General features: G+C 45.3%; 1 protein-coding gene across 1 annotated transcript in view; it reads left to right on the top strand.

The window, feature by feature from the left end:
• KNDC1 (kinase non-catalytic C-lobe domain containing 1) overlaps window positions 1–26609 on the top strand; it is a 122473-nt gene that overhangs the window by 66145 nt on the left and 29719 nt on the right. Inside the window, exons 17-21 of the mRNA XM_066601011.1 lie at window positions 6418–6803; window positions 9859–9952; window positions 10724–10821; window positions 13891–14090; window positions 24365–24478. Of these exons, the coding sequence (XP_066457108.1) occupies window positions 6418–6803; window positions 9859–9952; window positions 10724–10821; window positions 13891–14090; window positions 24365–24478 (892 nt within the window). The remainder of the gene's footprint in view (window positions 1–6417; window positions 6804–9858; window positions 9953–10723; window positions 10822–13890; window positions 14091–24364; window positions 24479–26609) is intronic.

The raw sequence follows: 26609 nt of genomic DNA, 5'->3' as shown, positions 1-26609 counted from the left end.
TAGCTGAGCGGCACACGATCAAGTTTTTTTTTCGTCAGCCCCATTGAAACAAATTCAGTGCTGGCCTCACATACTTGGCCATCACTCCATTCATTCTGACATCACTGTGGGTGTGTAAAGTGTCCCAGCAGTGATGAGAGAAAGAGGGGTATATGGGATCCAGTTCTCGGGATGGGTGGGGGTCTCAGTGGAGAGACTCCCAATGGGATAGGGGATAACTTATAATTGTGGTACGACCCCTTTATAAAACCACATGCAGTATTAAAATGACTGAATATTGCTGGGCTGTACAGGACAAATGGCCAAAATGACACGCCCCTCCCTTCCTGGTCTGCGGCTATTGGCTGAAGCTGTACCACACTGACTTCCTGTTCTGCCTGCCTCCTGCAGTCACTTCCTGTATAACAATAAGAGCTCTCTGCTCCTCTTCCTCCTGCAATACATAGTAACATAGTAACATAGTATGTAAGGCCGAATGAAGACATTGTCCATCTAGTCCAGCCTGTCTATCCTACTGTGTTGATCCAGAGGAAGGCAAAAAACCCCAAGGCCAGAAGTCAATTAGCCCTTTTGGGGAAAAAATTCCTTCCCGACTCCCTAATGGCAATCAGACTGTTCCCTGGATCAACCCCTAATAGTTCCTACCTGCCTATATACCAGGATTGACACTTAAACTAAAATTTATATCCTGTAATATCCTTCTCCAGAAAGACATCAAGTCCCCTTTTAAACTTCTCTATGGATTTTGCCATCACCACTTCCTCCGGTAGAGAGTTCCACAGTCTAACTGCTCTTACAGTAAAGAACCCCTTTCTGTGTTGGTGATGAAACCTACTTTCCTCTAATCGTAGCGGATGTCCTCTTGTTACCGTCGTGGTCCTGGGTGTAAACAGATCGCGGGAGAGATCCATGTGTTGTCCCCTCATGTACTTATACATGGTTATTTGGTCGCCTCTTAACCTTCTTTTTTCTAGAGTAAATAGTCCCAATTTGGACAGCCTCTCTGGGTATTCCAGTCCCGTCATTCCATGTATTAGTTTAGTCGCTCTTCTTTGAACCCCCTCAAGCACTGTGACATCTTTCCTGAGTACCGGTGTCCAGAACTGTACGCAGTATTCCATATGAGGTCTGACAAGTGCCTTATATAATGGAAGGATAATGTTCTCGTCCTTCGCCCCTATACCTCTTTTAATGCACCCCAAGACTTTATTTGCCTTTGCAGCGGCTGACTGGCATTGGTTACTCCAGTTTAGTCTATTATCCACTAATACCCCCAGATCCTTTTCCATATCACTTTTCCCTAGTGGTACCCCATTAAGTGAATATTTGTGACATCCGTTCCTCTTGCCCATGTGCATAGTCTTACATTTTTCAACATTGAACTTCATTTGCCATTTTTCTGCCCAAGCCCCCAGCTTATCCAGGTCCGTTTGTAGCCGCACATTGTCCTCCGTTGCATTAATTATATTGTATAATTTTGTATCATCTGCAAATATTGATATTTTGCTGTGCAGCCCCTCTATCAGGTCATTGATAAATATGTTGAACAGAGTGGGGCCTAATACTGAACCCTGTGGCACCCCGCTAGCGACTGTGGTCCAATCGGAGTACGAACCATTTATTACCACCCTCTGCTTTCTATCGTTGAGCCAATTTTTTACCCACTTACACACGTTTTCGCCCAGTCCGAGCTGCCTCATTTTGTATATTAGCCTATTATGTGGCACGGTGTCAAAGGCTTTAGAGAAGTCCAGATATACAAGATCAATAGATTCTCCCTGGTCCAGCTTAGAGCTCACTTCATCGTAGAAACTGATCAGATTTGTCTGACATGAGCGACCCTTCATGAATCCATGTTGGTGAGGAGTTATTCCCTTAATCTCCTTGAGGTACTCATCGATTGCGTCTCTCAGAATCCCCTCGAAAATTTTTCCCGTTACTGAAGTGAGACTTACTGGCCTGTAGTTACCAGGCTCACTTTTGCTCCCTTTTTTGTAAATTGGGACCACGTTGGCAATGCGCCAGTCCAATGGTACTACTCCGGTCTTGATAGTGTCTAGAAATATTAGGTATAGCGGCCTAGCTATCTCGTCACTTAGTTCCTTTAGTATCCTTGGGTGTAATCCATCTGGGCCCGGTGATTTATCAATTTTAGTTTTCTTTAGACGCTTCCGCACCTCCTCCTGCGTTAGGTATGAGATATTTTGTGAGGGGTTCGTTTTATTCCCCTGCATCTCGTATGGCATTTCCTTTTCTTTGGTGAACACACTTGAGAAGAAACTGTTTAGTAGATTTGCTTTCCCTTCGTCATCATCCATGATTTCTCCTGCATTGTTTTTTAAAGAGCCAGCGCTCTCCCTGCAAATCCTTTTGCTGTTTATGTAGTTGAAAAATAGCTTCGGGTTGTTTCTGCTCTCTTTTGCGATCCGTCTTTCTGCTTCCTCCTTGGCAGTTTTGATCGTATCTTTGCATATTTTGTTTTTTTCCCTGTATGATTTTAGCGCTTCTTCGCTGCCTTGTTGCTTTAGTAGTTTGAACGCTTTCTTCTTTTCGTTTATTGCCCCTCGTACCGTCTTGTCGAGCCACATTGGTTTCCTTTTAGTTGAGTTTCTTTTATTTTTAAAGGGAATGAACTGCTCACATGAGGCGATTAGGATCCTTTTGAACTTTTCCCATTTTTCCTCCGTACTGATATTTTTGAGGATGTTGTCCCAATTAATGTTACCGATAGTAGTTCTAAGCTCATCAAATTTTGCTTTACTAAAGTTTAGTTTCTTTGTCACTCCCTGATAAGGCTTCCTATTGATTGACAACTGGAAGTTGATTATATTGTGGTCGCTGTTCCCCAAGTGCCCCTCAACCTGCACCCCCTTTATACGTTCCGGTTTGTTAGTTAGCACTAGGTCCAGAATGGCTCTCCCTCTTGTTGGTTCCTGCACAAGTTGGTTCAGGTAATTGTCTTTAATTACTCTCAAGAACTTATCACCCCTGTGAGATTTGCAGGTTTCGTTCTCCCATGTTATATCTGGGTAATTAAAGTCCCCCATGATAATTACTTCGTTTCGTTTTGACACCTCTTCTATCTGCCTTAGTAGTAAGTCTTCAGTTTCTTCTGTTGCTTTTGGTGGTCGATAGAAGACCCCTATCAGGATTTTGTTATTTTTTCCTCCCTGTATTTCTACCCACAGAGATTCCACCTGTTCTTCTCTTACCCATATATCCTCCCGTAGCCTCGGCTTCAAGTTCGATTTGACGTACAGACATACCCCTCCCCCTTTCTGGTTCCTTCGGTCTCTTCTGAAGAGATTGTACCCCTGCAAATTCACCGCCCAATCGCACTTATCATCAAGCCATGTTTCAGTAATTCCGACTATATCATAACTTTCATCAGTCATTCTTGCTTCAAGCTCGCCCACTTTACCGATCAGACTTTGTGCATTCGTGATCATACAATTTATTTCATTTTTTTTGTTTTTTAAATTTGTTTTGTTGCTATTCGTACTTATGGCTGATCTATCAGTTCTAACTGTACTAACCCCACCCCCTGCTCGTCCCCCATTCCCTTTGCTTGGACCCAGGTCGCTAATTACACTGGCTACCCCACTATTTCTCATTTTACCCTCCCCCCCCAGTCCCTAGTTTAAACACTCCTCCAGCCTTCTAGCCATCTTTTCCCCCAGCACAGCTGCACCCTCCCCATTTAGATGCAGCCCGTCCCTACGGTAGAGCCTGTAGCCGACCGCAGAGTCAGCCCAGTTCTCCAGGAACCCAAATCCCTCCTTCTTGCACCAACTCCGGAGCCACTTGTTTACCTCCCTAAGATCCTGCTGCCTTTCTAGTGTGGCTTTAGGTACAGGTAGTATTTCCGAGAAAACTACCCTGGAGGTCCGCGCCCTAAGCTTGGACCTTAAGTCCCTGAAATCATTTTTGAGGGCCCTCCATTGACCTCTAACTTGTTCATTGGTGCCAACGTGCACCATGACTGCTGGATCCTCACCAGCCCCTCCCAGTAATCTGTCAATCCGATCCGCGATGTGTCGAACTCGAGCGCCAGGAAGACAACACACTGTTCGACGATCCCGGTCTTTATGGCAGATTGCCCTCTCTGTCCCCCTAATAATTGAGTCCCCCACCACTAGAACCTGTCTAGCCTGCCCTGCGCTCCCCGTCCCCGTCTCACTGGAGCAGTCATCCCCCTGGCGTTCAGAGGGCGTGTCGTGCTGCAGCGGTGCTGGCTCTGTAATGGCAACCCCCTCATCTGCCAATCGTGCAAACTTGTTGGGTTGTGCCAGTTCAGGACTAGCCTCCCTGGTTCTCTTCCCTCTATCCCTCCTTCTTTCTGTCACCCAGCTGACTGCCTGCTCCCCCTGCACTTCCGTACTGCCATCCGCCCCCGCCTCTACCCCAGCGAGTGCCTGCTCAGTGAGCACCAAACTCCTTTCCATGATGTCAATGGCTCTCAGTGTTGCCAGTTGCCCATTTAGATCCAGAATTTGGGCTTCTAAATTTGCAACGTGCATGCATCTTGCGCAACAGTATGCACCCTCGATCGGCTGATCAAGGACCGCATACATTGCACAAGTAGCACACTGGATGACATTGCCAGGCATGGAGCTCATCCTAATGGGGATCTACAATTACTTGTGGAAGTAGTGAAGATAGACTTGCTCACACTCCGCTGACCCGCTGCCGCAACCGCTGGCCCGCTGCCGCAACCGCTGACCCGCTGCCGCAACCGCTGACCCGCTGCCGCAACCGCTGACCCGCTGCCGCAACCGCTGACCCGCTGCCGCAACCGCTGACCCGCTGCCGCAACCGCTGACCCGCTGCCGCAACCGCTGACCCGCTGCCGCAACCGCTGACCCGCTGCCGCAACCTCTCACCCGCTGCCGCAACCCCTCACCCGCTGCCGCAACCCCTCACCCGCTGCCGCAACCCCTCACCCGCTGCCGCAACCCCTCACCCGCTGCTGCAACCCCTCACCCGCTGCTGCAACCCCTCACCCGCTGCCTCTCTCACGCAACCTCTTACCCGCTGACACTTATGCGCAAGCAGTCAAAAATTTTTTTTTTTTTTTTTTTTTTTTTTTTCCCCCCTCTCACAAACACTTAGACCCCCAGACACACACACACAGAAGACACAACTAACCAGATACACAGAAGACACACAACTCACAAACACACACAGAGGTAGATACTCAGCTCCTCCGCTCCTCCTGGTGACGTCACCCGCTGTCCCGGCGGCCGCTCACTCTGCCCTCCTGTCTCAGCTGCTCCGCTGAACTCCTGGTGGCCTCTTGGCGCCGGCTGCTGCGCTCCGGTCCCACTGGTCACTCCTGCCCCCGCACCTGCTTCGGCTGCCGCTGCCCCCGCACCTGCTTCGGCTGCTGAGCTGCTCCGCTGTCCCCTTCAGCTCCCCGCTCGCTCGTGCCTCCGTCTCGTGCCGCTACTCCTGGCGTCTGACCTGTAACCCAAGGGGTGTTCTTTAAAAGCGTGATAACCATATTCTATGCGGAACACATGTAGAAGTGGGCAGTATGAGTTCTGGCTTCGTAAAGACCCTTGTAGGTCCATAAATACAAGTGCAGGTAATATACCCCCTCCATTCTCCGGTCCTGGGACAGAATTGTGTCACAAAACGAGTGGGTAACCTTAAAGGGGTTTTCCAAATTATTATTATTATTTTTTTTTTTTTTAACGGGTTCCCAATGCAGTAAAATAACTCAGCGACATATACACACCTCTCCCCGCTCCCTGCTGTGTCCCGCGCCGCTGCTCGGTCCTCAGCTCCATTGTTTATTTACAGGCTGCCCCAACCGGAACGTCGCAGGCTCTGCAACCAATGGCTACGTCCACCTAAGCTCTGTCATTGGCTGCAACAGCCTGTGACGTTCCATAAACAGGTGGCACTGCAACCTTTAAACAGTGGTGCCGAGGACCGAGCAGTGGCTTGGGACACAGCCGGGAACGGGCAGAGGTGCACATATACCAGTAAGTTATCTTACTGAATGGGGAACAAGTTTTTAACAAAAAAAACCTCAGATAACCCCTTAACGTGAATAAGGCTGATATGCAATACCAGACACTGCCTGTGGACAGGAGTGGCACTGTTTAGGGGGGCAGCAGAATTCTTTATTCCTTCTAATCTGCGACTACCCCTTTTAATAATATCAATTCTCACAGAAGTAGATTAAGGAGGATCGATTGCTGCTAATTTATAGTTCGCATTGCAATCTGAACGCCGGCGAGTTGTGTTTTTTGTTTTTTTTTTTGCGCTTGTTTGGTTGCTCAACCGTAAATTCCTCTTCCTGACAAGCGCATAATGTGACTTAGCTCTGTTATTTTATGGCATTTGGTCTTCTGAAGAAATCCCAGTATGACTTCTCCCACACATGACCTTTCCTTGTTCCCGTTAAAGGTCTTGAGACGCAGATGGCGTCTGGCGTAGAGAGTCGCTCTTCATTTGATGAGACAGACATGACTGATTCGCTGGCGCAGACCACTGATAAGGATCGGCAGCCACAGGCCCTTAGAGTGCCATCGGGAAGCGAGGAGAACTGCGCCTACAGAGCCTTCCAGGACTGTAACAGTCTGTGTGTCAGCCCGGATTTCAGTGAAGAAAATGAAGAAGTGAAGCAACGTGAGAGCATGTCCATAAGCCCGTCTGAGGTGTACAAGTGCAGCCCTGGGTGGTCCAGCGCCTTCTGCGGGGCGGAGATGTTTGACCCTGATGTCCAGCATTACGTAACTATACTTGGACGGCAAAAAGAGAAGTGCTCAAAGAGTATGGAGGCCAAGAGGCTGGTGAGTGTGTCTACTGCTGCTCGTGCTTATGGTTTATGCTCCAGCAGCGCATAGATCCTAGTGCAGCCCATGCAACTAATATGGATTTAGGTAAAGGGGGTCCCTTCACCCCAGTGAACTTAAAATGGTCCCCTTCATCCACTTTGTTCACTGGTTATTTAATGGCTTGTAATTCATAATTCTTTGATTCTTTATATACTGTACCACTGCAAACTGACAGCTGTAGTGTAAAGCATGGTGGAGAGTCAGGTCCACTGTCGGTGATGAGACCAGAGATAGATTTCAGACTTGCACTCTCGTAAGCGCAGATAAGTTGCAGGCAGGCATTACAGCTGTTCTTTACCTGGGGAAAAAAAAAAAGTTCTGCACCTGTGCATGGATTGTTTTTTTTCCGGTATTACAGCTTAGCTTAATAAGGGGAATGGTGCAGAATTGCAATACCACACATTCTGTGGCCAGATATTGTGTGTTTTTTGGAAGAAAGCACCTATTTTTTTTCTTTTTCTACTCCTGGATTTCTCATTAAAAGTGTACCAAGTTTTCTAAAACACACCAGGTTCTCCTTACCCTCTTATTTGCTGCTGTAAGTTCAGATTTTCAGGTGGTATTCCCCATTTTTTTCTGTTTGCAATCCACTTTTTATGTAGGGGGCATGTAGCAAGCCTAGCATTCTGCCAGTGGTTCACTGTCCTGTCTTCCTTGCCCTGATTTCCCATGCTGCATTACATAGTTTATGGTCTGATCGGTAGGGGAGCAGTATCTGAATAGCCACTCCTCTAATTTCCCAGGACAATTCAGGCATTCTGGCCAAATGGTGAGTAAACCAAATGTGTGCACACAGACACACCCTCAGGAGAGGCAGAGATTGTAGTGATCATTATCACAGTGTCTGCAGATCTGTCAGCCTGCTGAGGAGCTATCTGTGAAGATGCTCCACTCCCCCCAATTCTCATTGCTAAAAAAAAAATCCCTGTGTCCTTGTTACTACAGAAGCTCTGTTATTAATGACAGGCAGTATATTGCAGAGAAGATGGAATGGGACCCCTAGTGGCAGCCGCTTCAAACGGGATTTACAGTGGTAAAGCAACAACATTTTTAATGCAAGTATATTACAGAAATGATTAGATTCTGAGGTCTAGACTCACCTGGTGTGAACACCTGGACCCAGTGGGGGTCTCCAGGTGTCTCACCTGTGGTCTTGGAAGTATACTTGATCGGCTCCATCCTATGTCAATGATATCCACTTGTAAAAGAGGGGAGCTGCATGGGCTAAGGGGGACCTCTCTGAGGCTCCCCCCAGCACATAAATGAGAAATAAAGCAACAGTTACAAAAAAAATCCTGCGCTCCTAGGATCGCCTCTTCAATTGGTTTCATCCATAAATAGCTGTATAAAGGGGTACTCCTGGCACTTACTTTGAAGGAGGGGGATATGTACAACACAGAAGCCCTTTATTTGGCAGACATAACTATGGCAATGCGTTTCTGTGCATAATCACACCTTTATCAAGCAATCTGTGTCTGTCCAATCAAGGGAACTAACTTCATCTGTATACAGATTAGCGGATCGTGTTTATACCATTCACGTTTACCTGATATACCATCACTAGGAGGGGGCTTCTGTGTTGTACATATCCCCCTCCTTCAAAGTAAGTGCCGGGATACAGCTATTTATGGATGAATCCAATTGAAGAAGCGATCCTAGGAACGCAGGATTTTTTTGTACTTCATTTAGGGTCACTATGGACCTCCATTATCATGATTGGTGAGGATCTTAGTAGTTGGATCCCCGATGCACAGGATAGGTGATAACTTATCCGATTGATCAGATACTTCTTTTTCTGAAACAACCTCTACAACCATAGGAAGCCATTTTTGAGACCTTACTGAACAAAGTATTGACCTTTTCTTGTCTGTCTTCTGCCCCTTATCACCTCCTTTTTGGACTTTTTGGTCTTCTGTGTCCGTCTCATGGTAGCTCTCCTGTTTCTTTTCATAAAGGTCGCTTATCACAAATAATCTGTGGGGAAACCTGGTAGTAGTTTTCCTGTGGCGCCTCTACAGGGCAAATGAAGCATTACACTATTTTTATTCAAATCCATTGTTTCTCTGTGTAATACAGGACAGGACAGTCCACCAGAGCAGAAGACACTCTTTGTAGCAATTCTCCATTCCGGCCAAGAGATGAGGCTCCTGAACAAAGGACCCCTCTTATTAACTAAGAAGGCTTGAAATATAAGCCCTACCCCGAAAATAAGCCCTAGCTACACTACATTTAAAAAAAACAACAATACTTACCTAGCAGACGCCATCTGGGTCTCTCCCGCTAGTCTCGGCAGTTGCGGCAGGCTTCCTTGCAGTTCTCAGCGCCGATAGAAGATCGCTTGCTGGTAACAGGCTTTGTAAACCCCGCCTCCAGCAAGCGATTGCTCTGATTGGTTCTCGAGCGTCGCGGCTTAGCCAGTCACTGCGGCATTCGATGAACTAATCACAGCCATTCAATGTGATTGTGGCTAAGGGATGTGTTCATATATTGAGATCACCCCTCCAAAGTGCCCATACATATACTAGGGACTGGAGATAAGTACCTGATTGGTTGGGTCCGGACCTCTGGAACCTCCACTGTTCACAAATGCAGTGGCCCTGTGTGGTGATTCTCACTATTGTCCAATTCGATGATATACACAGTTTATAATTCTCAAATACATCTCCATATAGCTGTACTCGGTTATAGGTGACTTGTCAGCCTGTCATTTACAACACCCTAAAAATACCCCTTCTCGTTAATATTTAACACCATCATATAACACTTCGGCAACAGCAGCTGAAACCACTTGTGGTATAGAGTCGTGCCACGCTGATGTAAAAATTAATTGCATCCAGGTTTAGGTCCTCTGGGATTTGTCCCTGGAACATCACAGCGAAATTAGCATGATCTCATAAAATAAGGAGAATAAAATAATCCGGTAATATTCTGCTGGGGCCGAACCTTTACCTTCTACTGAGGTATTTTTATACATGTGAAATTGCAAATGTAATTTTATTTCCCTTTGCAGGAACTTGAACAGCAGCTGATGATCGAAACAAAAAACTACAGGAAAACCGTAAAACTTTACCAGAACCTGATGCTGAAGGGAAAGAGGAATAAAGGTAAATGGCGCTGCAATGATGGCGTCACGTACAGGATTGTGGGACATGGGGTGCCCAGGGTAGAAAGCCTTTAATCTGAGATCAGTGGGCAGATTATCAGATACTCTGGGTTATTGGGCAGACAAGGGGCAACTATATAAAACCCAGTTGTAGGGGCTTTCAGGAAAACTATTGTATAGACCTAAATCTAAGATAACCAGATGCAGAAGAAAATTAGGAAAGTCTTCAAAGTGCAGCTGGAAACAAATGGTTAATTATTATACTTTATATTATTATTATTACTTTATAGGTTGCTGTATGCCAGATTAAAGGAATTTCACCTTCCTGTGCCCCTTGAAATTAATGTAGCAGGCAGAGTCGAGTATACTGCTTGGCTACTTCTGTCTGCCCAATTGAAATGAATGGAGCGGCAATGCTCTATTCATTTTAATAGGTTAAACAGCACTCCGCTCTCTGCTTGCGCCATTGAGGCGAATGTATCCCCTGCGGTGCATGTGTGACCAGCGGCTTCATTCACCCACTGCACTACAGAAATGAGTATCTTGAACTGTGAAATAAAGGGACACAGGTCCCTCATTCTTGGGATTGGTGGAGGTCCCCACGGTCAGACCCCCACCGATCTATCAGTTTTCAACCATCTAGTTGATGAGTAAAAACTGGAGAAAAAGTCCCATCGCCAGATTATTCCTTAAATTAAAACAATCTCAAAATGTGGTATTTTGACACCTTGTATTCATCATCCAGACTTTTTAATATTTTTTTTTTCCGTAGGCTCAGATGTAAAAGAATTGTTACCCAAGCTTAAAGGTCATTTGGAAGAAATGAAATCAAAAGTGCAATTTCTTGAACTGGCCAAAAAGTTACTTCAGGTAAGGCTATTGTCATAAATCCTTCTGCTTAATAGGACTTGTAACACCCCTGTTTTAGTAAATCTACTTTGTATTTACATCTCAGGCAGCTATACAAATGATCAGAGTTGTGGGGTGATTAGATGAACGGTCTTGTCACCTGAGGTCCTAAAACTTGTTTACCCTTGGCCTATAAAAGGCTCTCAGAGGCTCCTTGTGTGTAGTGACCTCTTCTTCCGCTCTTGTAGGGCTTGTTGACCACTAGACGTCTCTGCGAAGCAGAGAAGGGATTTCACCCCCTTACCAGAGTCCAAGGGGGGGCGCAGTATTGCGATGTGAGAAGCTGGATGGTCGTATGGATGAATTGTCCCCCACCGGGCCGTTCTGACCAGACTGTTAGGAGGTGTTAGGACCAGTAGATGCATGAGGGCACACAAGGCGACCGGGCTCAGGACCCCCGACAGACCACTAGTACAGAGGATCGTCTGATTGTCCCACGGGTGTTTCGTTATCCACCATCCAGAGACAGGTGGCACTGTTGTTGCAAGCCCTTGTGTTTGTCGGAACCGTTTCCAGGCAGTTGTCTGAAGGACACTTGGTCTCACGGCACCCATTATATGTACTGCCTATGACACCCACAGTCGCCTCTGTTAGCAGTGGTGTCGTGAACAACTATACTGGACTGCTATGGAGGGAAACAGAGTTGTCCTCAGCGATGAATCGCGCTTTATTTTGGGCAATGACGACGGATGTGTTCATGTCTGGAGACCTATGGTGAAGCGCCTCAATCCTGCCTTTGCTGTGGAGCAGCACACTGCCCCCTACTGGTGTGATGGTCTGCAGGGCAATCGCATACAACAGCTGGTCACCCCTAGTAGTCGTACAAGGGACAATGACAGGTCAGCGATCTGTTCAGGACATCCTCACATCCATGGTCAGCGACGTTTCGACCCCCGTATGGAGTCTTTATCAAGCTTGATAAAACCCACCCTTCTTCCATATTTATAATTAATAGTAAAAACGCCTGATCTATGAAAATAGCGCATTATGTATCCCACATAGTGCACGTCATCAAATAGGAAAAAAGAATTCATGCCAGAATTGCACTTTTTTTTTTTTTTTTGCTCAACCTTTCACTGCGTCTTGTTTCTACGGCGCACAAACTGCAACAAAAATGACCTGATAACTTTATTCCATGGGTCAGTACGATGGCTACGTTAGCAAACTTGTATAGGTTTTGTAGTTTTTTTTTTGGGTTGTTTTTCTGTACTACTTTTATTTTTCTCAAAGACCTTTTAATTTTTTTTAAAATTATTTTCTGCCGCCATCTGCTGCGTGCAATAACTTTTTTATTTTCTGTAGACATAGTTATGTGAGGGCTCAATTTTTGCGGGATGTCCTGTAGTTTGCGTTGGTGGCATTTTGGAGTACATAGCACTTTTTGGTCGCTTTTTATTGCATTTTTTTTTTTTCTTGGAGACTGGGTGACCGAAGAAGCACATTTCTGGCGTTCGTTCTTTTTTTTTTTTTTTTTTCTTGGATGACGTTCACTGTGCGGGGTAAATAAAGTGCTACTTTGATGAATCGAACTTCTACGGACTTGGCGATACCAAATATGTATTTTTGTTTTATTGTTTAGATTCTTTTATTGTAAATATGGCAAAAGGTTGTTTTTTTTTTTAACATTCTTTTTAATAATTAGTAAAATTTATTGTTCGTTTTTCCCTTTTTTTTTTTTTTCTGTGGTCACAACCTGGTACGGGCCACAACTGCAGTGCTTTGACTCCTGCAATATGATGTAATGCCATAGCATTACATCATACTGCTATTGGGCAGGCAGTCAATCCAGCCACCCCACGGCTCCCTGCAATCTGGGCAGGCAGTCTATCAAGCCACCCCACGGCTCCCTACAATTATTCGGGGGATTTAAATGCTGCTGTCAGAAGTGACAACGGCATTTAAAAAGTTAACAGCACCGATGAGCGTTGCGGCTCATTGGAGCTGTTGGTGTCTGCTGTAAGAAACAGACGGCGCCCACGCTGTATGAAGAGAGATCGCCCCGCGATCTTTCTTCATATATACCCCGACACTGCAGTGGAAAGGGGTTAAAGATGCCAAAATTTTGGATTCTTTCCATTTCACTTCACTTTAGAAATTTTTTAGTGTTTTTCAGTACATTATATGGGACATTAAATAGTACCAATGACAAATGCAACTCATCCCTAAGTCCTCAAACGGCTGCGTTTACAGAAAAATGAGAGTTACGACTTTTTGAAAAGTGGGGAGAAGAAACCAAAAATGGAGGAAAGGGGGGGGGGGGAGCGTTCCCCTTAGGCCTCATGTCTACGGGGAAAATCAGGCCCGCTACGGAATCTCCATGGAGACTCCGTAGCGGGTCCCTCCTGCCCCGCGGACATGAGCACTTAAAATAAGAATTAACTTACCCGCAGCGTACCGGGCAGATCTTCTCTTCTTCACGGCCGGATCTTCTTTCTTCGGCCGGCGGATGTGCTCGGCACGCCGGCTGCGTGCCGCGCGCATGCGCCAGGCACATCCGCCGGGCCGAAGAAAGACGATCCGGCCGTGAAGAAGAGAAGATCTGCCCGGTCCACTGCGGGTAAGTAATTCTTATTTTAGGTCTCCCGCGGATCCGGACGGTTTCCATAGGCTTCAATAGAAGCCTGCGGGAGCCGTCCCCGCGGGAGACCCGTACGAAAATGGAGCATGGTCCATTTTTTTTCATGCTCTATTTTTTTAAAATCACTTTTATTGACCATCCGCGAGTATTTATCTACCCGCGGGTGGTCAATGCATCCCTATGGGGTGCGGATCCGCGTGCGGGTGATCCGCTGCGGATTTAAAATGCTATTTTGCCCGTGGACATGAGGCCTTAGAGGGTTAAAAATGTTAAACATCTGGAAGTTAAAATTAAAAAGACTATTTGTTTTTCCTAATTTCAGAAACCCCTTTTAATTGCACTAAACATGAGGCCTTTCATGTACCTGGTAAATCCTAGGCAATGCTGTGTAATAGATTTGCAATGACTGAGTCTCCTCATTCCATCATTAATTGCATTCTCTCTACTTGGAGGTTTCCTATGCTGAGCAGTGGGGCTTGGAGTCACGGGACCTTCCTACAGCGGCTAACCTTGCAAGTCTTGCATCTCTGAGCTCTTCTGAAAATGACGCCTTTCTGCTCATGTATAATGAAAAAGGTCACAAGCGAGACAATACATCAAAGAACCTCCAGGCCGGGACCCCTCTTGGGTTGCTGGTACATCTCTACTCCAGGTACAGTCTACTGTGTGAGGCAGATTAATCATATGGAGACCATATAGTTTTAAGTGGGATTGATCCTGCGGGAAGTCAACATTCAAAGGGATCAGGAGTGAAAGTCGAAGATGAAGCTGCATGGATGAATACGGAGGGCACGTCGCTTATTTTATACTTCTTGTGAGTTTTACATAAGAGATGGGTACAGAGGAATCTTCTGTTACATCAGTAGGTTCAGTGGGACAATGGATGCCGCACTTGTGTCTATACTCTGTATGTGCTTTATGGCGAGTTCCATGGCAGGAATAAATGGGTTCATATACACACTGGCCAAATATTAATCAAGTTTACGTAAAGTGATAAAAGTAGATCTACGTGCAAGATCTAAAAAGACATCCAAGATATCAAGAAAGATGCAAGACAGGTAAGATCAAAAGATACAAATAGTATATCGGCAAGCCAATCTAGATTACATCACCTCTGATGTAGAGTCTCAAGATTGCTGTTTCAGCTCCAGAACTCTGAGATCTCCTTTTAAGGCAATCGGCTATGGTAGAGGCTTACCGTGCCATGCTTCTGACCATGTTGCAATGCGATCCACTATGGCAGTGGGTGTCTCATAGGCTGTACGCAATGGGACATCCGCTATATACGTGGGTAAGGTCACTACATGGACCTCTCTGCACACCTTTTTAAAATTTTTACTGGATGTACTGATCAGCCGGTCTCTCTAATGAACAAGTACAAGCCCGTCCCTCTCCTCTTTCAGAGGCTGTGTAGCATAACCACACCCACGCAATACTACACAGCTACCTCTATTTTTGTCTCCTCCTCTCTAAGTAGCTGCTGGCTTGTTCCTTCTCACTGCTAATCAGAGCAAAACTTTCACCCGGAATGAATTCCAGCCCTCTGTAATAGTAGCTTTCTCTGCTCTTCGTCCTTCTGATCTCCTCCCCTATTCCACGGCACTGTCATGCAGCCCTCTAATAGCTTAATGGAAAAGCAGTGAATGTACATTCGCAACTGAGAATGTATTGATTTAGTGTTCAATGATTTTTATTGTAAAAAAAGGATGGTGCATACATACAAAATACAAATACAATTTGAGCTGTAATATTCTTAACATGCGTATGTGCACTGGAAAATAAAACTTGTTTACAAATAACTTGTTATATTTGAACTCTATAGGGGGGGGGGTGAGCGGAGGGTGGGATGTGGGGTGGGGGGGGGGGGAGGTTAGGGGAGCTGGGGAACAGGTAAATGGGATCCATACTATGTGGTCTCACATTGATCGTCACAGTTCCTCATATTTCTGTTATTCAATAAGTTTAATTGGATATTAATATGACTTAACATTCAAACATATGCAATTCTTTTGACATAAAGTTCCTTGCGTTTAACAATCCAGATACTATAAGCTTTGTTCGTGTACATTTGTTTCTTGATTCTGATATTGTGTTACATCTACTAATAGGCTGGAACATAATAGAACGTTAGAGATAGATGCTAAAAAAAAAAGGGGGGGGGGGTGGAGTAGGAAAAAGGGGGGGGGGGCTGGGGGGGGGGGGTGCTGTCAGATGATTTGAACCACAACTCAGAGTTTATCTATTATGTGTTGAACCTAGACTTTCCCTAGTGTATCCTGTTATGCTGGTGATTCATGTACCGCCCGGGGGGGTTAGGATGTTGTTTACTGAGGTTGGAAGTCGTTTAGTTGGGTATGGTTCAGCCAGGGTTTCCACATCTCCCCGTACTGTTCGACTTTATTGTTTCTGTAAGCAAAAATTTTTTCATAAATGCAGTGTTCGGAGAGTAGTTGGGTTAACTCAGTTATTGAAGGTACATGGGCCGTTCCCCAGTTCCTTGTGATTAATAGTTTAATGGAAAGAAGACTGTGCGACGCCAGTTTTCTAACTTCCCTTGGGATCTCATTTATTCCCAGTAGAAGGATTGCCAGTTCAGGTATGGGTGGCACTCCCACTCCAGTGATTCTTTTGAAAAGAGTGAAATACTCCTTCCATAATGTTTGGATATTGGGGCAACCCCAAAAGATGTGGAGGAGCGAACCACGGCCTCCGCATCCTCTCCAACATCTGTCAGACACTTCTGCGAAGAAGTCCGAAAGCCTGACTGGTGTTCTATACCATCTGGTTATCACCTTATTGTGGACCTCTAACAATGATGCGCTTGAGGATGCTTTCATGGCCCCCTGGTGAGCAGTGTTCCATTTTTCTGTCGGAAAGGATTGGCCTATTTCCCTCTCCCAGTTCAGAATATGGATTTTCTTTTGTAGGTTGGGGTCGCAGTCTGCCTCCCCGCAGAACACTTCGTAAATGTATTTAAGCTTTAATTTATACGGTGGGGGGTTGAAAATAAAGCTGTATAGATAGGATGGTAGATATAATTTCCAAGAAGTTGCTGACGCTAGGATTCCTCGAATTTGGGAGTATGTTAGGAACTCCCCCTCTGTAAGACCAAATTCTTTTTGTAAGGATAAAAATGGTTTCATGGTTGTTCCATTTCCTTCCATTAAATCTGAAATTATTTTAATGCCTTTATTAGACCACGTACGTACGCATAGGTTTTTTGACCAATATTCTAGTATGTCTATCGGGAGGGGAACCGATCTCCTAGGGGCGTGCTTCCCAGATTTTTGTATCAAAAGTTTCCATGTGGTTAATGCTGTGTTGATCAAAAGGTTTTTTGTTGGTCTGAGATTGGGATTTAAACTTGTCGCCATGAGTAGGTTTTTAAGGGATTTCTTCCCCAGTATGCTTTGCTCTATGTTTGGCCAGCTAATCCCTGGTTGTGGTATACACCATGCTCTTAGTTGGGAGGTTATGTTTGCATTGTAATATGCAGTTAAGTTGGGGACTCCCATTCCTCCGTGTCTTCTAGGGCTGTACATAATAGATGCCGCTACTCTTGGTCTTTTTCCTCCCCAAATGAACTTCATCATCTGCTTTTGTAGTTCCTTAAGGAGTTTGGAGGGACAATTAATTGCAAGTGTGCGGAACTTATACAGTATTTTTGGCAAAACTAGCATTTTGTATAATACAATTCTCCCTATCCAGGAGAATTCCGCCCCACTATATTTCTGGAGGTCGCCCTGAATCTCCTCCAACAAGGACGTGATGTTAGATTTCATTATATTCCTCACCGGCGATGTCACTGATATACCTAAGTATTGTATTTCTTTGGATTCCATCGCAAATGGGAATTCCTTCCCAATTTGGGATTGGAGTTCTGGGTGTATGTTAAAAGCTAAGATTTTGGATTTTGTTGGGTTTATTTTGTAATATGAAATCTTCCCGAATTTTTGTAGTAGGTCGTAGGCTATTCTTAGAGACTCAATGGGGGATGTTAGCATTAAGATGACATCGTCTGCAAATAAGCTCACCTTATGTTGTCTGGAGGATAAAGGGACACCTCTGATGTTGGCCTCCATGCGAATTGCTTCGGCCAGGGGTTCCATTGTTAATACAAACAAGGCGGGGGATAGAGGACATCCCTGCCTAGTTCCGTTCGTAATCGTGAATGTGTTTGATATAACTCCATTGATAAGAATTTTTGCTGTTGGGTTTACGTATAAGGCTTGGATCGCCCCCAAAAATGTTCCCCCAAAACCCAACCTCCTCAATACCGAAAAGGCGTAACCCCAGTGGATCCTGTCGAACGCCTTCTCCGCGTCCAAAGTGAGGAGCAGACAAGGCGTCCGACAGGCCTCCACCTCCCCCAACACGTCCAGCAGTCTCCTAGTGGCGTCCGATGTCTGTCTTCCCCTCACAAACCCCGATTGGTCGCTATGGATTAGGTCTGGGACCACCTCAAGAAGTCGTAGGGCTAGAATTTTTGCGTAGTATTTGGTATCATTGTTAAGCAATGATATCGGTCTAAAATTGGCAGGGGATGAGGTGTCCTTGCCTGGTTTTGGTAGTGTGACTATATTTGCTTGCAACATCTCCTGGGGGAGATAGCCTTTTTGCATAGCTTGGTTAAACATGTCATGCATGTGGGGTGCCAATTGTTTTTGGAATGTTTTGTAGTACTCGGAGGAAAAACCATCCGGTCCCGGGGCCTTATCCCTCTTAGATTTATTTATAACTTGTACTACTTCTTGTAGGGAAATAGGTGCGTTTAGTTTATCCTGTTGGGACTCGCTAAGAGTTGGCAACTGGATGGAGGACAGAAAGCGATTTATTTCCTCCTCTGTAGGTTGCGAAGTTGAGGGCTCCCTATCCAGGTTATACAGTGACTCGTAGAACCTCCTAAATATTTCCGCTATTTCTAGTGGATTGGATATTTTGTTACCTGAAGCTGGGTCTATTATGTAGGGAATCTTTGTTTTGATCCTTTTTTGTTTGACTCTATTAGCCATTACTCGCGTGAATTTGTTGTTACTCATGTAGTATGTGGATCTTAAGTGTTTCAAATTTTTTTCATGCTTGTCTATAAGGATGTTTCTAACTTTTAGTCTTGTTTCTATTAGCAAATCATGTTTACCAGGGGATGGTGAATCTTGGAGCTCCTCTTCTAGTGTGGCTAGTTTTGAAAGGGTATCTTTAAGTAATTTTCCCTGTTCTTTTTTGTATATGGACCCCTGCTGGATCATCACCCCCCTAATCACAGATTTATGAGCGTTCCATAAATTGAATCGACACGTTCCTGGGGAGTCGTTTAGCTCGAAATATTCTTTGAGTGCGTTGTGAATTTTCTCCTGAAATTTTTGGGTTTTCATTAAAAATGTGTTGTTTCTCCAGTTTCCGTAAATGGGAACCTGGGTACCTAGATTTAGCTTTAAAGTGATCGGTGCATGATCCGACCAGGATGTTACGCCTATGTTTGCTTTTTGCACTCTCTTAAGAATTTGAAAGTCCACCAGGAACATGTCGATCCTGGAGAAGGACCTATGACAGGATGAATAGTAGGTGTATTCCCTTGAGCCCGCATTGCAACATCTAAATGAGTCATACATATCTGTCTTCTGGATCCAAGGCGATAGGGTAGGGCCTCTTCGTCTGCCCGAGAAGCTGGTGTCCACCGTCCCGTCTGCAACAAGATTGAAGTCCCCACATATGATCAGATCACCTCTCTGCTCTTTCTTGGTCTTCCTCATCACTCTGTTCAGGAAACTAATTTGTTTAGAATTTGGGGCGTAGATGTTTACCAGAGTGATAAGAATGTCTCTTATTTTGCAGATCAAAATTAGATACCTTCCTTCTACGTCTGCTATTTCTTTTATAAGATGGAAGTCCACAGAGTCTCTAACTGCAACTAGTACTCCTGCTTTTTTCCTGATGGCGTTAGCATGAAAAATCTTCGGGAATTTGCGGTGTGTCATGCTGGGGGCCCTGTCGTTTGCAAAATGGGTCTCCTGGACACAAAGTATGTCCGCCCTGGCGGCCAATGCTTCTCTCCATAGTGCGGATCTCTTATAGGGGGAGTTGAGGCCCCTGGCGTTTATTGATAGAAGATTCAACTCCATTTATGCGTGGAGTTGTGAGCTAGTGATGTCTTGTGGTTTCCCCGGGTGTTTCCTGGCTGGTTAGGTTTGTTTAGGTCGAATGAGGACCTGTTGAGTTGTGGTTCTTTTGACAGGGTCTTGGTGGGAAGTAGGTTGTGGGAAAGGATAAGGTTCAACAACGGAGTATTGCTTTGGATTCTCAGTGGTTGGGTTGGATTCCCGTGAGAATATAACAAAAAAGGACCTTTGTAGATCTTAGGGCCTGCCATGGCCCTGCAAATAAAGGCCATTGAAAGGGGGTTATTTGAGATTCGGCCACTGGACGGATGGCACCCCTTCAAATTTTTCGAGGACCTCTATCCGAGGTAATGTTATGCAAGTTGCCCTAGCGGTGGGCCGGTGGCTGTCTTTTGGGTCTGGAGGTTTGTTTGTGTGACCAGTCCCTGGGTACATAGGAGGGAGCATTTTCTTGTGGTGCTTGAAGGCCCCATTTCTTTAGTAGAGATGCGCCTTCTTCGAATGAGGTAATGATATTGGGGGAGCCCTCCTTGTTTACATATAGCTTTGTTGGAAAGCCCCACCTGTACAGGATCTTATTGTCTCTCAGTATTGCTGTTATAGGGGAGAGTTTTTTCCGGGCTTGCATGGTGACTTGTGAAAAGTCCGAGAACAGTTTAATGTTAATGAAGGGTTGCGGGAATTCTCTTAAGTTCCTGGAGACCCGCATCAGTTCATCTTTAATATGATAAAAATGCACTCTGGCTATCACATCTCTAGGGATGTTGTCTGGTAGGCTTTTGGGCTTGGGGAGCCTATGTATCCTATCTAGGATGGTTTCTTCTGGTTTGGAATTTGGCAATAGCGCTTTAATAATATCTTGTGCATAGCTATTAAGTTTCTCTGGGCCCACATCTTCAGGGATCCCTCTGAACTTAATATTGTTGCGCCTATTGCGGTCTTCCATGTCGGCCATTTTGTTTTTCAGCATCTCCACCTCTTCCTTTAATTTATAGTGGGCGTCGATGAGTTCATTGTGAGAGCTTGTTATCTCGCCTGTTTTGTTTTCTAATTGATCGACTCTCTCACCCAGGCCGTTAATTGCTGAGCTTACTTGTGTGTTGAGCGCAGATAAATCATTTTTGAGGGATCCTCTTAATGCCAGCACCATATCTCTGATAAAAAATTCAGAGGCGGCTTGGCTGGAGCAAGCTATGCTTAGTATGGGGTCTGATGTAACTTCCCCAGTGATTTTATTAAATAAGGGCATATTCTGGCCAGGCTCCTCTCTCCTTGGCCTCCTCTTTTCTGGACTTGTGCTGGGGGAGTCTGTGTTAACATTTTCCTCCTCTGAGGCAGCCTGGAGGGGTTGTTGGTGCTGCATACTCAGTGGGGGATAGGGGAAAGATGGCGCTGAGCCTGTGAGCCCCCCTCCTTCTCCCTCCACTGCGCTCTGCCGGGTTGTCATGTCCCTCTCCTGCTCCTGCCGCTCCGCCGGAGCTTGCTCCTGTGGAGGTATGTAAGTGCTCTGATTTTTATTCTTTTTACTTGTTTTGGGTTGCTGTGGGGGCGAGGGGCCGGGGGAAGCCCGCCTCCCGCCGCTGTCAGGAGCAAGGTCCCCCCCTCCCGCCGCCCCTGCCTCCTCACCGCTCAGTGCTCTGTCCTCCATTGACAGCTCCCCTTCAGCACCGCGCGCCGGGAAGAAGTCAGTCAGCCTCTTAGGTCCCGTTCTATTCTGCCTTCTCCTGCTCATCGGTGCGTGCAGCCGCTCCTCCGACACCTTTTCTGTGAGTTATAAGTCCTCGGGGATCTTCTTAGTAGCTTAGAAGTTGCTTGGGGTGGTATTCCAAACGGAGCTTAGTGAAAAGCAGCCGCCATTAAAGCCGTCCAGGCCACGCCCAGAATGTATTGATTTAAAAAAAAAAAAAAAAAAAAAAAAGTGCAAGGGTCCACATAGCGTTTAATAAGGTCTGTATGTTTTTGGTGTAGGGGGGGTGCTTTTAAAATAACGCTATCCACCAATTTTTGAATCTAGGTCGTCTTTAAGAGTTTCTCGATAGAGCTGTGAGTTGTATGAAGCACGCAGCACTTGCTGGATTATTCTAGTTTGCCGCGATGCAACATTGTTTCCGTATGTGTCATCCATCCCTTTAAATAATGGATCCAATTTAAATACAGCAACACAAGCCGTGGAGTTTCTCTGTTGGGTTCTAGCGAGCTGCAGTACAGAGATAACTACAAATAACCTGACACAAGTGTTTGTTCTGCCTCCTCTTATCATTTTAATATTCCGAAGCCCCATGAGACCTCCACAAAAACAGCGCAAATCACGCGAGTTACAACACAGCAAATAATCTCTGATGCTGAAAAGACATCACATCTAATATCGGTAATGTGGCTCTGATTACGTTTTCATCTCCGGCTTTAGTCTCAGATCTGCCGCGTTTGTGGAATAAACATCTCCCCTGTATAGTTTAGCCTGCAACGCTGAAAAACGAACCGTTGACAGAAGCTGCCAAAAAAAAAAACCCACAGTGCTGAAAATGACAGAGTTTAAACTTTTATCTTTGTGTTGTTCGCTTTCTAACTGCTTTTGATTATATCTTTTTCCCCTAAAGTAGAGCAAAAAATCAACATGGTTTCTACATAGGATGGCCATTTTATTAGAAACTGCGGCGCTTTCACAATCGGAGCTTCCCTGTACGAAAAATAGACCCGTGACCCCAGAGTTCAACATAAAATCACATGAAACCGTTTTCTGTTGGATCATTTTAGTGGGAATCCACATTAGAATGGATGAATCCAGTAATATGAGCGTGTGGTCATCGTTCCTAGATTAGATTATATACTGCCACCTTTGTGGGGCTTTTCAGTATGGCAAATCTACCATAATTGGTGTGAACGAGGGAAAATATCCAGCAAAAGGGGCTCATATGGAGGAAAACCGTGTCATAAAAGGGGTCATAGGAGGATGTCGGGAATCATTCTGATAAAAAGACGGTGCACAGTCAAGCAAATTGTAGCTGAATACAACATGGGTGCTTCAACTAACATGTCTGATTGCACTTCTGCCAGTCCTTAGCTCAGATGGGCTATAACAGACAACCAGTTCTAGCTCCATTGTTGCCTAAGAGAAACACAAGGGTGAGACTCCAGTGGGCAAATATTGGATTACTAAGCAGTTGAAAAAAACATCACCTGGTCAGAAGAATCCAGATTTCTGTTGCAACATGCTGATGGGAGGTCAGAATTTGACACAAGCAGCATGAATCGATGACCCCTTCTTGTCAGTTGTCCAGAACGTGTCTGTACCTCCAGCTACTTTTTGGCAACTATAAGAAGCTTCCTGTCCACATGGGCCAATATTCCTGCAGAACGATTTAAACAACTAGTGGGATCTATATCACAATGAATTCCTGCATTTATGAAGGCCAGCGGAGGTCCAACTTGCTACTAGGTGGGGGTCTCTAATAAAATGACCATTCAGTGTATATTGTCCTGTTGTGTGAAGTATTTAAAGGAGTATTCTACTTTCACCCAATACACTAAATGTTCTTTGTATAGGGAAAGATATCAATTCCTCGTGATTTCCAAGAATCACCTACATTGTTTATTCCTAGGGGGTAAAAATCTGTCCTAATCGGGTTAAAACAGTTGCATCATTGTTGGCTGTGCGGATCCTAAGAATGACTAAATAACTCTTTAACCCATTTAAGGACCAAGCACCGTAAATTTACGACGCTTGGTCCTGGGCTTTAATCCCGCCTGATAGTAAAAAATATGGCAGGGGGATTAAAGCCTCTGCTCCTGCAATCAATCAGAAGCAGGACGGGTTGTCAGCAGTTAGTCATAGCTGATAACCCGGAGGAGAAGGTAGGAGGGTTTTTTAACCACTTCTGTCATCCCCCTTCTTGGGTACATAGCTTTCAAAGTGGAAATGTTTCTTCTACTACACGAGCCGGCAGTCACATGACCGCCAGGATTCCCTGGCACAGCAGAGCTGCAGGGTCCTAGTAGACCCCGATCAGCTCTGCCAGTGACTATCATTATTTTTTAGCTTTTTGCCCCCCAAATACTAAAAAACGAGGAAAAAAGTGATTGAAAAGGGCATTAAAAAAATAGCCCTATATGTCACGGAAAAAAAAACGCAGCAAAAATAATTTTGGTAGCTGAAGGAAAGAAAATAGGGCAGTTAAATTTGGTAAAATCTCTAAAAAGTGTCTGGTCCTTAAGGTAGAAAAAAGCCTGGTCCTTAAGGGGTTAAAGGAACCTGTCCTCACCTTTTGAGTCCTATAAACTATGTTTTGGGTGAAGAAGTGTAGAGCCTTTGGGAGCTGTCTCATACTTACCGGGTGCCCCAGTTCCAGTGCTCTGTCCCTGAGAGGCTGGTGGGCACCATTGACTCTCCGTGTGACTGACTCTTTCTCAGTAAGCGGGCAGCAGTGACAAAAAACTTTCACGCTGGATCTTTGATGCAAATTTTTATTGAATTCCACGTTCGGGTTTTTTCATTGCAGATTTATACTGTGTGAATGAGGCCTTAAAGGGGCTCACAGGTCTGTTGTTTTTCCAGTACGAGCTGCAGTACCGGACACAGCCCATGGACAGATGTGGCGCTGTTTCTAGCATACAGACCTTTCCTTCTAGTTCTGAAAAGTCCATTTAAGCAATAGGAGATTAAACTATCGGGGCGATTGCCCTGCTTGTAGGCAGGGTCTGCCATGCCATAGTTGGCTAGGGATAGTGTTACCATTACTTGCCCTATCATGATCTGGTCATTGCTGCTCTCTTACTGGTTGTCATTGTGCTCAATGCTCTTTTTTTCCTCTAGGAACGCAGTTGTGGACGGCTACGTTCAGCAGTTCTTCTACGTCTTCCGATACTTCTGTTCCCAGGAAGATCTTCTGCAGTTCCTTGCTGACAGAATTAACCACACGTTGCCAAGGTTTTGTTTCCATGTGTTAAAAGATCATTTTGAAATGTCTGTGTTCACGTTGGGATGGAATATCCATCATTGTGTCGTCCTCCCAGGAAAGCTGGCTGCGCTCATGACATGTTTGGATTGTTAAAGAGGATCTGTCGTATCTGCTGGCAGGTCTAATTTAGTAAATATGTCCAAAGAGAATACATCTCTCCATCCGGTAATCGGCTTTCCATATATACCGTGTTTCATATATACCTGAAAATAAGACCTACCTGGAAAATTAACCCTACCCTAATTTTCGGGGAGAGAGGTCTTGAAATATAAGTCCTAGTCTGAAAATAAGCCCTAGCTACACTACATTTTAAAAAAGCAATACTTACCTAGTAAGCGCCGTCCGACTCCCTCCTGCTGGTCTCTGCAGTTCCGGCAGCTTGCTTGTAGTCCTTGGCAGCCGACAGAAGACCAGTTCCTGGTAACGGAGTTCGTAAACCCCACCTCCTAGGAAGCGATGGCTCTGATTGGCGCCGTTGCTCAGCAGTTCAATGCGATGGCTCTGATTTGGTTCTCGAGCGTCGTTGCTCAGCCAATCAATTCGGCCCTCGATGAACCAATCACATGCTGAATTACCACATTCCACAGCATTAAAGAAGTTTTCCAACACACTGCTATTGATGGCCCATTCTCGGGATCGCTCATCAGAAGCTGATTGCCGCTCAGGATGCCTGCCGATCTGCAGAGTGAGGAAGCAGTGACGCTCAAGTAAGCGCTGTGGCCTCTTCTAAAGCTTTGGACGTGGTGGGATTGAGCTGCAATACCAGGTACTGCTGCTATACTCTATACGGCGCTGTGTCTGGCAGCACTGTCACTCAACCTTCAATCAGCTGATCAGCAGGGATCAACTATTGACAGCCTATCCTGAGGCTACATCATCAGTAGTGTAGTGCTGTTAAAACCGTTTAACTCTTGAAGAATCACAGCATAATTGATAGTCTAAATATGTTATATAGGGGTATATATGATGGGAAAGATGAAAAATGTCATCCCCCCCCCTTTTTTTTGTGTTGTATTTGTCTTAAATGGGATCTGTTTTTCTCTATAAGACCCAGCTACAAACCGGCATATACCCTCCTCTCCCCTGGGATCCAAGCTGCTGCTCCAGGTCTCCCTTGTGACGTTTACAGGCTGCCCCCCTATTTACAGGACGTCACAGGCTGCTGCAGCCAATAACCGAGCTCCGCGCATTGGCTGCAGCAGCCTGTGATATCCAGTTAACCAGGCAGGATTGCAGCCTGGAGCAACAGGAGCGAGCACTGAGCAGTACACAGCGAGGAGGGCTGGGTATATGCCTTTTTTGTTTTATGGCAGGAGAAGTTGTGTTTTATAGGAAAAAAGCTCCTGGACAACCCAATTTAATAGAGAACATGTGTCAAGTTATGTAATTGGCATCATGATATATCGTCACGCCTTTCTTGGTGATACAATATTACACGTTGCAGTCACTAATTACTTCAGAAGGGTCGTGATCCAGGGATTATACCGATTTGTCAGATTGGAATTTTTTCTATTAAATGGGGAAAGTTGGCTTCTACCTCAGGGTTTTTTTTTTTTTTGCCTTTCTCTGGATCAACAATGGGGGGTAATAGGCTGAACTGGTTGGCCTTACATACTATGTTATGTTTGCCATAAAGCGAAAAAAGGAAAAAAAATGTTTATTCCTCCTTTTCTTATGCCTTCTCATCTGTTATATACTAGCAGCTATCTTGTGGTCCTTCAAGGGTTCACGATGTGGGAATGGATTCCTGCTCCGAGGTCTTATTGGGCATGTGTGTTATGTTTTTCAATATCCATGGCGTCGGTCAGCCCTCCTCGCTCTCGGAGTAAGAGTGTCATCGCTAAAAGTGCGGAGGAGTTGGGAAGTTGCTGTTTTGACGGATTAAATAAAGTCTTGTGTTTTCTGCTGCCGGATCTTCTCCATGTGATGAATACTTGCATTCCCTACGGAACAACAATTCTGGAGCATTTCGCCCTAAACTCTGTGCTGTCGTTCCTCTGTAATTCCTCTTAGAAATGAATGAACACTTAGACAGCTGGGTGTTGAGACCTCTTTTTCCCAAATAACCCCTTGATCAAACCCTCACCGAGCCTGCGGTAG

This window comes from Eleutherodactylus coqui, chromosome 4 (genome assembly GCF_035609145.1).
Source record: "Eleutherodactylus coqui strain aEleCoq1 chromosome 4, aEleCoq1.hap1, whole genome shotgun sequence".
In the NCBI taxonomy this organism is placed as follows: domain Eukaryota; kingdom Metazoa; phylum Chordata; class Amphibia; order Anura; family Eleutherodactylidae; genus Eleutherodactylus; species Eleutherodactylus coqui.
Note: the sequence above shows the minus strand (reverse complement) of the source record. Positions and strands in the feature narration are given on the sequence as shown.